Source organism: Pungitius pungitius, chromosome 16 (assembly GCF_949316345.1).
Source record: "Pungitius pungitius chromosome 16, fPunPun2.1, whole genome shotgun sequence".
In the NCBI taxonomy this organism is placed as follows: domain Eukaryota; kingdom Metazoa; phylum Chordata; class Actinopteri; order Perciformes; family Gasterosteidae; genus Pungitius; species Pungitius pungitius.
The window spans coordinates 13,176,919-13,190,273 of record NC_084915.1 but is presented as its reverse complement, the minus strand read 5'-3'; the positions used below and the strand labels follow the sequence as shown (position 1 = coordinate 13,190,273).

The 13,355-nt window shown below is 48.7% G+C and overlaps 1 protein-coding gene across 4 annotated transcripts in view; it reads right to left on the bottom strand.

Moving 5' to 3' along the window:
• The window catches only part of LOC119215626 (ryanodine receptor 1-like), a 39,519-nt gene that overhangs the window by 24,651 nt on the left and 1,513 nt on the right, over positions 1-13,355 (bottom strand). For all 4 annotated transcript variants that reach the window (XM_062558056.1, XM_062558058.1, XM_062558057.1 and 1 more), the window contains exons 2-44: positions 11,551-11,670; positions 11,357-11,455; positions 11,203-11,223; positions 10,995-11,069; positions 10,777-10,855; positions 10,584-10,696; positions 10,371-10,470; positions 10,182-10,278; positions 9,790-9,864; positions 9,548-9,704; positions 9,265-9,429; positions 9,069-9,190; positions 8,788-8,974; positions 8,518-8,653; positions 8,328-8,423; positions 8,099-8,217; positions 7,826-7,959; positions 7,451-7,692; positions 7,155-7,347; positions 6,833-7,049; positions 6,651-6,755; positions 6,462-6,565; positions 6,302-6,385; positions 6,005-6,164; positions 5,739-5,886; positions 5,393-5,592; positions 5,137-5,311; positions 4,842-5,050; positions 4,397-4,755; positions 4,189-4,318; positions 3,918-4,078; positions 3,674-3,836; positions 3,495-3,581; positions 3,171-3,397; positions 2,641-3,079; positions 2,004-2,564; positions 1,714-1,914; positions 1,417-1,528; positions 1,177-1,320; positions 710-983; positions 495-609; positions 217-349; positions 25-119 (exon numbers count right to left, since the gene is read on the bottom strand). In XM_062558056.1, coding sequence (XP_062414040.1) covers positions 25-119; positions 217-349; positions 495-609; positions 710-983; positions 1,177-1,320; positions 1,417-1,528; positions 1,714-1,914; positions 2,004-2,564; positions 2,641-3,079; positions 3,171-3,397; positions 3,495-3,581; positions 3,674-3,836; positions 3,918-4,078; positions 4,189-4,318; positions 4,397-4,755; positions 4,842-5,050; positions 5,137-5,311; positions 5,393-5,592; positions 5,739-5,886; positions 6,005-6,164; positions 6,302-6,385; positions 6,462-6,565; positions 6,651-6,755; positions 6,833-7,049; positions 7,155-7,347; positions 7,451-7,692; positions 7,826-7,959; positions 8,099-8,217; positions 8,328-8,423; positions 8,518-8,653; positions 8,788-8,974; positions 9,069-9,190; positions 9,265-9,429; positions 9,548-9,704; positions 9,790-9,864; positions 10,182-10,278; positions 10,371-10,470; positions 10,584-10,696; positions 10,777-10,855; positions 10,995-11,069; positions 11,203-11,223; positions 11,357-11,455; positions 11,551-11,670 — 6,933 coding nt within the window. The remainder of the gene's footprint in view (positions 1-24; positions 120-216; positions 350-494; positions 610-709; positions 984-1,176; positions 1,321-1,416; positions 1,529-1,713; positions 1,915-2,003; positions 2,565-2,640; positions 3,080-3,170; positions 3,398-3,494; positions 3,582-3,673; positions 3,837-3,917; positions 4,079-4,188; positions 4,319-4,396; positions 4,756-4,841; positions 5,051-5,136; positions 5,312-5,392; positions 5,593-5,738; positions 5,887-6,004; positions 6,165-6,301; positions 6,386-6,461; positions 6,566-6,650; positions 6,756-6,832; positions 7,050-7,154; positions 7,348-7,450; positions 7,693-7,825; positions 7,960-8,098; positions 8,218-8,327; positions 8,424-8,517; positions 8,654-8,787; positions 8,975-9,068; positions 9,191-9,264; positions 9,430-9,547; positions 9,705-9,789; positions 9,865-10,181; positions 10,279-10,370; positions 10,471-10,583; positions 10,697-10,776; positions 10,856-10,994; positions 11,070-11,202; positions 11,224-11,356; positions 11,456-11,550; positions 11,671-13,355) is intronic.

The window sequence follows — 13,355 nt, the reverse complement described above, 5'->3', positions numbered from 1 at the left end:
TTTCGTACATTGACGGCGTTTTACCATTTCGAGATCCTGCTCCTGGAGAGCCAATGCCAGCTCGTTGTTGTCGATACAAGAGGCTGCAGCCACGTCCAAGGGAGTTGAGCCCCGCATTCCTTAAAGCACGCAACGCCCAGCTTAATCACAGTTCACACATCCAGAACAAGTCAACGGGAATACTGCCGAACTCAATTAAAAAAAGAAAACAATCACCGAGGCCGATGCCGCTGTTTTGGAGAAGATAGCTGAGGTGGTCAAACATAGAGCGCTGATTTTGGCGACTGATGCGACAGAAATAGCAGAGAAAGCGGCAGCAGTTGGTCACCACTCGAGGGAATCTGATCTCCTATTGGGGGAAAAAAAGACACGTGTTGCAAATGTAAAGTTAAGCATATTAGTTGGCCTATTCTCTACTCCACGTTCAAAGCAAGGTCTTTGTATGTATTGAGCATGTTCGCAATGCAGTTGAGTGGAACAAAAAAATTTATTACTTTTGAGTCCCCGCCACCGAGCACGTTGACCATGACCTCCATGACCGTTTCATGCATGCCCAAGGCTCGCATCAAGTTGGGGTGCTGATAGAAAACCTTGTTGCTCATGATGTTCCTGAGAAAGGCCAAAATGAAGATGGTTCCTGTCACATTGCGGTTTTCCAAAAATGTATCAAGGCAAGATATTTGAGAATGAATCAAAACAGCATATTAACCCGATGCTTTGAATCATAAGTCTCTCCTCTTCCGGACCCATCTGGACTATGAGCAGAGAGCGGATCTGGCCCAAGCACTCCAGCAGGTCCATGGTGTCGTGAATTGACACCGCGTTGATGGTGTACGCCTTGGGGAGGGCCCGCATGAGCTCGCCTAGCCCATCGTACTGCCTGTGAAGCAGGCTGAACATCATACGCACCAGCTCAGGGTTCTGGATGAATGACTCCTGGGCCCAATGGATCATGGTATGGGAAATCAGCTCCTGCAATGTGGCTGATTAAAAGAGTACATCGAGTTAAGAAAAAAGACAAGAGATTCTACGTACTGTATTGCAGTTACTGCAGACTGTGGGGTAGTAAAGTTACTGAAAAGAAATGGAATTCTCTTCAGACAAATGTTGATACAAAGAAAAGACCCAGTGAGCAATTTGCATTTGATTGTGACATGCAAAAGACGAGAGGCTCACTTGGCTTTTTGTCTTCCTGAGGTTCAGGCTCCACTTCTACCTTCTTCTCGCGGATTCGTTTCACCTTTTCCAACAAACGGACCAGTCGTCCACGGACAGAATTCACCACTTCTTCCTCTTGTTCTTCTTCCTCAATATGAACACCTAAGAGAGAGGTTCAAATGAGATACTGTCGTGTCTACTCAAACCTGGCAACTGGAGTGATCCTCTTGAATGCGGAGGTGGGTGATGAAGACCAACCACAGTGACCCAGCAGAGTGTTGTGAAAAGTCAGCAGAGCGTCGCGGACCTCATCGGGAACGGGGCACTCGTCATCCTCCGTGCAGTTCTTGAAGTTCATGAGCATGTTGACCTGCACCACAGCAAGAAAAGGAACAAGTTAAATATCTGCTGCGAACAATTCCTGATCCTAGGAAGTGATGTGATCTTTTTTCGAGTTTCGCTGGCAGGCTTAAAATAGGACCTGTTCATCCGTTTCAATGTTTCAAGATTTTCTTTAACCACAGAATCATCACAGCGTCACTATCGAGGTTGTACCTGCTCCTGCGGAGGGGAGCGGAATTCACGGGTCTTGCGGGCTGTCTCAGCGGCACTCATGGTGAAGGCCAGCATGAGTTCATTGTAGCGGTGCCTCTGGTTGCACTGTATCTGGCTGACAAACTGGTCTGAAAAAGAAGTGATGGCCTCCACCCTGTGACGTAGCTCACAGTCACAGAAATACTGCAGTAGAGTACACATCTAAGAGGACAAAAGTAGAGTCATTCATTCTGTACCAACTAAAATAACTCTACTAAAAGCAGAAACCTTTTGTGAATTCGGAATCGCACCTGCAGCTTGACGGACTCTGGTAGCTTCATCTGGAAGAGTCCTTGCTCCAGATGCTCTTCTTTATTCTCTTCTTTAATCTCTTTCTCCGTTTCCTCGGCTCCTTTCTCGCCATTTACTTGATCCGTCTCGTCCGTTTTTCCTTCATGTGGCACAACCGAGTCGGTCTGTAATTCCCCCTCTTCCTCCATTTCTTCCTCATCGTCTTCACCCAAACCATCGTCCTCAAATTCCTCTTCTTCTTCTTCCCAGATGCTTTCCTGCTGATCGTCCTTCGTGGCTCCTTCTTTCGGGGAAGTCTTTTGCTCCTTCTCTTCCTTCACATTTACATTCTCCTCAGCGGGCTCCTCGGCTTCCTTGCCACTGAAGACTGTGGGCTCGAGCATCTTCAGGATGTGCGTGACATCTTCATCATCAAACACACCCATGATGAGGAGGGTACTGATGAGCTTCAGGATTGGGACGAAATGAAACTCAACGCTCCCTCCCACAGGATCTCTCATGGCTTGAACTCCGTCCTGCACCGCCTCGGTCAGCATGTTCAGGGCCTTGGTCTTCAGCACCTGGAAATACAAACAAACTTATGATTATTACTGACCCGAGGGGGTCCATAAAATGTCAAACCTTCTTCCACCTCACCTGTAAGGGGATCACTGGACTCAGTGTGTAGATGTCCGGATCGGTCCCAACAAATCCAATGGAGGAGAAATGGAGTTTGGGGCGCAGACATGTAGTGAGGCCGACCCCAGGTAAAGCATGAGATTTGTCAGAGTACAGAGTGATGCTGCGTGTTTCATCCGTCATTGGAACTATGAATTCCTTGTTGGTTCCCAGCCGGTTCCTCTTGGCAGACTCCAGGTGCATGCTGATGAGCAGGTCATAGAAGCCGCTCCTCATGGGTCCGGGCAGGTAGGTGTCCTCAATGGCGTAGAAGAGCTGGGACTCATCCACATGGCTGCACAGAGCGTGAGCCACTCGGTTGTTGCCCAAAGCGCACACCAAGCCGTAGAGCTTCAGGGTGTGATAGTGGAACTTCAGCAAGTCCATATGTTCAGACAGCTCCAGGATGTCAATACACCTGGAGGACACTAAACGGGTTAATATTTAAAAATAAAAGAAAACCATGATAACTCCTGCACTAGGTACATGCAGACCAATGCACCTCTGACCTGCTTTCCTCTGGGATGTGGAGGGCCATCATGGTGAGAGGCTCTTGGCAGTGCACCACCCAGCCAAGTCTCTCACTCACACGACCTGTGTCTGGAGCCAGGAAGTGGTTGGGCATGCGGCTCCAGATGACTGGGGTTAACATCTGGACATCCAGTCTAGGAGGGCATTGGGGAACGGGATTCTTGCGCTCACTCCGAAACATGGCGGCTGAGATGGGCATGATGTTCTAAAAAGACGATCATAGTAAGAAAAGGTATTTATTATGTAAAAGGAGAACAGTTACGTATGAAACTCAGTCATTCGTAGGCATTTTTGTGACTGACCTTCAGCTTGCCTAGTTCAAACTGAATCATGTTCTGACTGGAAGGAAGGACAAAGACAGCGGGGAACAGTTTTGTGTTGGGCTCCACCTACAAAAGGGGAACATGACAACGGTTGAAATGACTGTAAATGACCAAGACTTTTATCAGGACCTGTATGAATACCATGAAGCTCATCTGACCTGGTAAAACGTGTTGATCTCTTTCCCATTAGCAATGAAAGTCATGAGTCCTGCTTCCAAATCAATAAGGCAACCGATCACAAAATCCTCTTGACTGACTCGGGTCTGCTGGGAGCTGCCGAACTCTCCTCCCGACACCATGTAGCAGTTACTGCGTTTTATGCTGAGGGAAGACAGAAAAACAACCATTTTGAAAGAAACAACACGTTTTTCTCCGCTTTCTGTCTGGAGAAGAGTTACATACCTGTCGTGTATGTTTCCTTTATCATCGCCTACAGTGACCGTCACGTTTCTCACTTTGCTGATGTCGAAATGAGGGTCGTACTGGTGATAGTCAGGTGTGATCCAGCCGACCCACACGCCACTGGGCTCCTGCCCCGCAAACACTCTCACAGAATAATAGTACTGGTAAGGGAACAAAGGCAAATGGGAAAACAAGTGTGCAAAGTTTATTTTATTATTTTTATTATTATGAATAGGAAAACCCTAAAACTAAAAGCTTTAGTATTTTATACCGTAGTGGTGTTGAGGATGATGTCGACGTCGTCCCTGTCATCTGGCACCACGTCCTCCACTAGACGGGGCATGGTGGGAACGACGGGCGGTGGACTTATTAACGCAGCCTTCTTAGCCTTGAAAAGGAACCTGTAAAATGCAACAGCAATTAAGAACCTGACCCCTGCCTGTCAAGTCGCTGTACTACATGCATGATTCTGTACAAACCCCTTCTTCTTGCTTTTCTCAGTTGAGGCGTCCTTCTCATTTTCTCCATTTTTAATGGCAGGGATCTCTTTAGGCACCGAGGGCTCTTTCTTCTCCTCTTCCTGCTCTTTGCGCGTCGCTGACTTCTTGAGTATTTCAAAGTCAGAGTCAGGGTCCACCTCTAACACCTCGTCCTCAGGGATGGTCAGTGCTCGGGTAAGAAGGGTGGTCCCCGCTGGCACTTTGAAGGTCTCATGAAACTCAACCGGCATGCTGAGCCGGAAGAACAGCAAATCGGTGTTGGCGTTCTGGGATCCGAAGGTCTTGTGGGTCACTTTGAGGCACGGGGCAGATTCCACCGTCCCATCAACGCGGGACACCTAGAGCATGAATGAAAGTGAGCCGGTGGTGATCTAGAAAAACACAAAAACAAATCCCTAACAGGGAAAAGAGCATTGCGCGCTACCTCCACGTGAGGGTGATCCGTCGGCGCATTGATGAACTGGGGGAGGCTCTTGCTGAACCACATGGTAATGTCTCTCTTCATGTTGATCGCGAAGGGTTCAAATCCCTCCTGTAGGCCGCAGATGGTAAAAAAACGCAGACTGCTGACGTTCTGACCCAGGTTGATCCTGCCGATCTGGGACAGGCCCAGACTGCACACAGGTATGAAGCCTAGGCATGTTTTGGGACACACATGATCATCAGAATGAGAAACACAAACCCGTGGGGCCTCCACTACTGGTCGTTACTGTACTCACCCTCTCCTATCTCGATGTCCTTAAAGGCCATCTCCGAGCCCGAGTCGCTGATCAGCATTTCTCCGTTGAGCGTGAACATGATGTTCATCTCCGTGAGGTCAATCATACAACCCACCACATCGCCGGAGAGCCACTGGCGGCCAAAAGGCTCGTTTCCAACATGCCAGCGTTGGGCCTGGGAAAAGAAAATTGTATGTTTTCGAGGTTAGCGGGTTTTTTTCCTTCAGAATGCTTGTGAACCAGGTCTCGCTCCCACCTTGAAGCCATTGAAGACATACGCGAACTCATCCGCCCCGAGGTCAGTGTCGGCGCGAACGCTGGGCCTGGCCCAGCCCACTCTCATCTCGCCGACTGTCACGGCCTCAAACTCAAAGTACCACTTCCCCTGTGTGACGGCGTACGATTTCTCTGCTCGGAACACTCTGATCTTATCGCCGCTTTCTGGTCCGTGTCCGCCTGCGTGGACACAAACACAGAAGTGAAAAGAAAAGCTTGTGGTTTTCATAAAGCAGCTTCCGGGTTTATTAACGAATCTTGAAGGACTGCATCAAAGAAAAAATTAATATATGCCATTCTGCTCGTAGATGGCAGTGCAAACTCACTGCTCTCCTGGTCGGGTGGCTCTATGTTGTAACCATATCCGATGAGAGTGCGAACCGCCGCACAGACTGTGTCCCTGTTGGTCTTTTTAGTCTTCTCATCCAGCAGGTTGTAAGGAACCAGACGGGGATTGCGCTTGTTCATTATATCCTACGCAAGAAAATATCAAACATAAAGATGTAACAGAACAAAATAGTGAAAAGAACATTAATATTGTCGACAGATTCTTATTTTTTTATATAATTGTCACGTAAAGGAATGGCGGTACCTGCACAATACTGTACGTCCAGCCCTGGCGAACCCGGTCTCTGGCCCACACGTTGTGCCCATTTTCTGCCAGTCTCTCCACCAGAGTGTTCTGATTAGGAGTCAGCTTGACATGGTTGAGGTCCAGAGGGGCCGGTTTATATCCACTACTCTGCATGTAACTACAAAAAAAGCACTGTGGGATTAGTACAGTTGGCCCCCAAACATATCTTTACAAGACAGCATAAACAGTCTACATGATAAAAGTGATCAATTAAACACGTTGTATCAACATGTCTCATTTTGGGTTGCAGCTCACGTTTTGGGCAGCTTGGTCTTTTTCAGATTCTCTTCGGCTTTCTCGTCTCCCATCCCCACGTGACAGCCCAGTGCCAGCAGAGTCCTGTGAAAGGAATCACGCATGGCGTTAGAAATACAAAAAGCACAGAGCTGTTAACTGAGCCAGGCCACTGACTTACTTCAGAGTCTCTCCTGACATCGCTAAGTTGTAGTTCTTCTCTGGTTCGGGCAGACTCTGGAAGTCCACCAGGCAGGGGTGCAGCTTCTTGTTGTCGTCGCGAAACTTAACAATGATTTAGAGAAATTAATTTAAAAAAAAGTATTTTTAAAGTATGCAGCATCCTTGCCTCAGCACTGCAAACACTCACTGGTCCGAAGGTCCACCCTTGTTCAATGCGAGTAACGGCCCATAGCTCGTGGCTGTTCTCTGCGAGCTTCTCTCGAATGCGCTCTAAATGAGGAGGAAGTACAATCTGAAAGAATTTGGAAATTCAGTACAGAGGAAGAAATCAGAGTGAAGAAAAAACTTTTTTTTTGACCTCGCTTTGACCTGTATGGTGTCCACGGGGCCGGGAGTGAAGGCTGTGTGCGAGAGGGACTGAGTTGGACCCAACAGGTTGCGGACGGCATCGAAATCGTGCTTGTACTCCTTGATGGGCTCGATCCGCAGACGGTCCCTTGGCAGCACTGATTCGTAGCATGGAGCGTATCCCGGAGGCGGGAGGAACTTAAAATCCCCATGACGCCCTCCGAGAAGAAACCGCAACCTTGCGTAGGAGGTTGACAGCAGTGAAAACAATTGAATAATTCTCCACTCTTTATTAAAAAAAATCAATTGATAGCTCTTCATTTTATAAGGCAAAATGACCTACTTGACGCCGGCAGAGAAGCTGACGACAGGGAAGAACAAGCTGTCCAGGTTGAAGTTCTCAAACATGCCCTGCACAGGATGCCCGTTGATACGGAAGGAAATACTGGGCACGCTCAGATCCAGGCAGCAGCTGACCACGTCCTCTGCTGCCAGGGCGTGGTGATTGGGTGTGGCCACGTGGCGCGGAACACGTCCTGTAGAAATACGGAGAGAATTCATCATCGATTTGTCAATGCGTATGTTATCTTAATCGACATGTTGTTCCCATCTGAAACCGCTGGGGGCGGTGCGCTTTACCTGACCAGAGGTGAAGCCCGTCGAAGCCGTAGGAGTAGAGGTCGTCTCCGACGCCGTTGCCCCCCCAGCCTTCCCCTCCGCCGGGGTAAGGGCTGTAGCCCTCCGTCAGGGCCCAGCCCACGCGCAGGTGGTATGGCTGAGCCGTGAGGAACGGCTCCACTTCGTCCACCATCACCTCAAAATACCACTTCTTGTACTGGGTGGATCCTTCGCAGGTTCCGAGGAAGATGTTGGGTCTCATGCTGAAGGAGTATCACAGAAACGACACCTGACTCAGTAAAGATGTCTTGATGATTGGGCTTCGGCAGAGAAACAAATAGCATGAAGCTGTCTGAGCCTGTAGTGCCTGTAGCGCTTTGATACCAATCGACCCACCTGGTGACATAGTTAATGATGTTGGTTTGAAGTAGGAGGTCACGGCCGGGAAGCAGATTCTCTGTGATGAGATTCTGATTTGACCTCACCGCGACCCCGTTGCACACACACAGAGAGCAGAGCACATCCAAGACCTTCAGAAAGGGGATAGGGAACTCCATGAAGATTGTTCCAGTGCTGCTAGCTCAATATTTCATCAATTAAAGAAGAGATCAATGGCAAAAAATAAACAAATTTTGCTCAGCACAGTAAAAAGTGTCACGTGTTCCCGACCTTATGATTGCGCCCGTGCTTATCCAGCAGGGAGATGATGGATTTGATGTGATTTTCCTGGATAATATTCAGCACCTCAGGACTCTCAATCAGAACACAATACAAGACCTCCAGGATTCCTGTCATGAAAATGTGACAATATATACATAAATAAACACACACACGCAGAACGTGTTAATATGGTACAGCACAGAATCTTAATACAATATAATCAATGAGTCTTAGATACCTGAAGATGCCTCCAAACGATCCAACTTGCTGACCAGCCAGTCGAGGTTATCACAGAACAGGGCACAGTTAGCCCGGTTACCTCTGATCAAAGAAGCTTCACAAATGAAGAGAAGCACAAACCATTGTTAACTCGTCACACTCGCAACCAAAATCAACAAAGAACCAAAAAAAAAGCAGATAAGACGTACCGAGCAAGTCGTACAGTAAATTGACTATCTCCTTCCATGACTCCGCGGCTTCCTCCCCGGCGTACTCTGAGAAGTGGGCTGCCGTGTTGTAGACGTTGAGGCGATCCACGCAGTCGAGGACGTGAGTAATCATTCCCTGTTGAGAGACAATAAGGACATGCAGAGAACTCAAATACAAATATGGAATGGACATAAATCAACCGAACTGAATTCAGAACCCAGGAGCTAAACATTTTTCAAGAAGAGTCAATCGTCGGTAGTTGGGCCGACCTCCTCCTGGAAGAGGTTCTGTCTGTTCTTCAGGGAGCGGAGCTTGAACTGCTTGTCCTCGTGCTCCAGCTCCTCCTCCGGGGGTCGGAAATAAAAAATGAGGTCCTGCAGGGAGAGCACCACGGTGTCCATGGGCAGAGAGGTGGAGCCGGCAGATTTGTTCTTCCCCCCCAGAGCATCTAGACCTCTGGAGACACATAAAAGAACACAGAAACCCATTGTATGACCTAAAAAAAACTAAAAGCATGGCTATTTACTAGAATAAACCGAAGCAGCGTTACTTGATGAACTGGTTAAAGAGGCCTGACGTGCTAAAAATCATTCTGGATGCTTGGGACTCTTCGGTCTGAGATCGAGCCACCGTGAGTGCGTCGTCCATGTGCCCTTCTTTATGGAGTATGGCCTAAGAACACAGGTGTATACTCATCAAGCACACATGCTAGACACACAGTACACGCTGACTTCCTTCTGCCTCACCTTTCTCTTCAGAGGACCCAGGCGGGCGGACTTGGCATCAACGGCAGCATATGTGAGCCAGAGGCCGGTTGAGACATGCTGAACGAAGCACATGGACTCTCCGTACTTGATCTCGGGCGTGCCCATACCCTCCACGTCTCGCTTTTGGATCACTTCAATTTTTTCCTGTGGTTAGTGTAAAAAGTGCATTGCTTATGCAGTGTTGCGAAAATGTGCACACGACACAACGGAGTCTCAAACCCTGAGTCCATGTCTGGCTCGGATGTCTTTGAAGGACGGTGACCTTTGAGATTCTGAAGCAGAAGGCTGACATCTTGGAATTGGCCTTTTCCGGGTCCACCAGCAGCAGTCCTTTCTCCTCATCCAGACAAAGGTACCTGCCCGTTGTTATGTGACGTATCCGGAAAGACTGGCCCCATTTAATGTGACCCCCGCTCCAACTGCCGACAGGAGAAAAGTACATGAGATGAAAATGAATGCGGTAGCACCGTTTTTTGTTGTTTTTATGTAAGGAAAGTTCCTCACGCGATACGGAGTGGCTCAAGTCTCCATAAGGATCGAGCGTGGCTGCATACTGCCCCTCCTTCATAATGAGCAACTCTGAAAAAGCATGACAGCACTTGTGTTAAACTGTGTGGAGATAAGTAGCACATGGCAATGAACATCGGCCAGTTTTTCCTGTCCTTATGTTACATAATGCAAGGATGGACCGATATGGAAACCTTATGGCTGCTGAGAAACACCAACAAGAAACCAAAAAAAAACATTTTACATTAAAAACTTTCTCAGTTTGTCAGACCACACCATGCATCCCGAAACACCAACAAAGGTTTAAAATATAGAGCACAAACAGAAAAACCCGCCCCACACTGACATTAACTTTTGATGTATGTACAGAAATGAAATATTTTGGTCACCTGCGCTGGTCGTCCCCCTGGTCAGCGCCTGGTATTGCCAAACACTCGTCCATGTGACCATGGAACAGCCTGAGCACGTACCCTCCGGTCAGGAAACCTAGAAGAAAGGAGGGACATTGCTTAGATGGAGTGACAGGTTTGTGGAATAAATATATAGATTTTATTTTTAGCAACAAAAAAAAGACAGACCTTCAACCAGCTCACACCCAGACATCACGGGGGTCATGGTCCACAGGGTTTGCATGAAAGAGGCGTCGACCATCAGGTCGCCGCTGGCGTAGGACAAATGCTGAAAGAAGTGGCTGTGGTTATTTTGGATGTGTTGGTTCCTTTCAGCTGTCTGATCCGAGGAGCCGTTTGCGTCAGACAATCTCAGAGCCAGAACTATGAAATCATGGTTACCAGGTATCGCTCTGAAGAAACACTGACGAGAATGAGGTCATCTCCCACCCTGACCTTCTCGCCTTCAGACCTCTGCTTCGAGGCCGGATGGATGGTCCACCAGCAGGCCTCTCCTGTGGTGGACACACGGGTTTAGAGCACACGGCTCCGCATCGCCGCGCGTGACACAGCGCACGGTGCGGCTCATACGCACCTGTGGAATCTTCCTGCAGACCCACGTCAAAAGCCAGTTTGTCCGTCAGTGAGCGCGAGGTAGTCAAACAGCACAAGTACTGCAGCACAAAGAGGGGGGGGGGGGGGGAGAGAAACCACAAAACGATGTAGTGCAACAATGGCGTCGGGAGGACGGGATGGAACACACGCTCGATTCCAGATGGGCTCCCGATGAAAACGGATAAACGCCGCGCTCACCATGCTGGAGTGAGTGTGCTTCAGGAGGATGGCATGTCCGTACAGCAGGGTGCGGTGACCCCCCCCCTGTGACGACTGGGGGAAAGGGAAGTGGAAGCGTTGGGGGATTTAGACACAATCAAATGTACAACTGGTTTTCTGTATTCAAAGCCTTAATGGGAGAAAGGGGGGGGGGGGGGGGGAGCCCTTAAAAAGGGAGAAAACGCACCCATTTGTCCAAATCAACAGCCTGGTGATGGCGGGCGGCAGCGTGAAGGCACGAGCGGCGTCGAGTCGGGAGGGAAGACAAAGCGTGTTTTAGTTGATAAATGGACGGGACGGGACGTCCCGTGGAGAAGCAGCACATTGTGTTTGTGTCTCACCTCATCCACAGAGGAGTTGGAGAGCATTTCCTGTAACGCCCGCACGGAGAGGGACTGCTCCAAAATGAAGCAGCATATAGCGAGGTCGGGCGGGATGTTCTGAAACACGGGACACCAGTGAACCCTGTGCGCGTGCAGTTAAAAAAATCCCACAAAGAGACTAGAAAAGAAGCCACTGACAACCGATTCCCTACCTGAGCGTTGGAGGTGGTTTCCAGGAAACAGAGACGATTCCCAAACCCTTCGCATGACAGACACAGCTTGATCTGTTCCTTGAGGATAGATGCAGTGCACTGAAGCACCACCTGGTCATCCTGCAAAGACAAAAACAACAGGCCAAAGTGAAGGGCCGGGGGGTTTTCAGGAGGACGGACGTAAATGGGAAAAGGTCCCCAAACCTGAGCTGTCTGGGGAGGGGGGGGGGGGGGGGCTGTCATTCAAAAGGATCATTTAAACATGTAAAATAAACATAGCAACCCTTGCTGTGCATATTATAATTAGGACATGAGACTTCACAGCTTCGGTGTAGGTCAAGCCCGTGTGACGCAAACTGTACTATATTTGCGAGGGGTGAAATTACAAGTGAAACTAATTTAGGTGTGGCTGACAAAGCGGCTAACAATGGAACCCGGATGGGGTTGCTGTCTGACCGCAGCACACCACATAAATGATTTAGTCTTGCCCACCGAGCCTCCAAGCAGGGCCACATGGAGGCCCAAAAGAAATGACAGAAACTTGGCGACACATTGATTTTAAAACCCGCAAAAAACGGCTGTTTCCTTTCCCCACTTGTCATAACCTTCAGTTTGTTTTTGTGCTGTTAATGTGCTTGTCTGTATCCGTCTCTGGCCCAAGTCTCTAATCTCACCACCTCACTGGCTCCAAGACCCCCCCCCCCCCCGCCACCGTTCTGATCTCTATTTCAGGCCGCTGCACCTGCTTCGCACACATCCCCTTCTGGAAGGCGGCTGGCATTAAGGGGTCCACAGTCAGAAAAAAAAGAAAAATAAAGCGGCACATGTGACGGATTCGGTTTCCCAATTAGCCGGCTCGCTGAGGGAAGTGATGTTCAAGACTCTACTCATGTCAACCCTTCATGCTCAGCTCGGCACATGCCTTTCAATAACAAATGTCATTTTACTGGAGAAAAGTCAAAAAAGTCAAAAGTCATGTGTTTTTGTGTTCAAATGTAAAGGAGGTTTGTGTAGTCCTTATCGGAAACTGATTATGCAGATTACAAACAAAATAAATTAAGACTTGTGAGATTTGTGCAGTGTTGTACTGGGTGACTTGGCGCCGTCTCTTTCCTCTTATCTTGTGCCCCGAATACATCTAGAACATCATAATTAACGAGAACGATGAAACCTTTCCTCACCCGAGAGTCAAGTTTGCGAGTTTGCTCACAATTTAAAACAGTGGTTACATTGAAATAACGACATGTGACAGCTGCAGTTACCATGAAGACAATTCTGCCAAATAGAGACCCTTACGTCAAACAAACATTCCCGCCATAGCATGTGACCTGAAGCAAGTATCCGGTTTCCTGAGTTACGGTGCGGACAAGAATGTGTCTACAGGCCGGACGAGCTGACTGATGGACTGAATGACAGATGCAGCATGACGACGCGGCACCGGCAGCTGGCTGCTTATCTGGAACTCTGCCCAAGATTTATACCACGTAAGAACCATTGTCAAGAATCCGCCGTGACGTTGTGAAAACCAGCGTCTGACGACAAACATTTTGTGGAACCACCTTAGCAGTGAAGTTCCCTCACGGACTGATGTAAGCAGGTGGTGAAATGGGCCGAGCTCCGGACTTGTTAATCCTCACACAGTAAATATAGACCCCGGGAGTTCAGTGGGGAACGGCTTTAGACGGACGGTTACTTTGTGACACATTGTTGACATATTTAACTTCAGCACGGCGCTGCAAGCCGCGGGACAATGCTGACGCTCTGCTTTTCAGATTCACGGAGGTGGCAGAAGGAACATGTCAAAG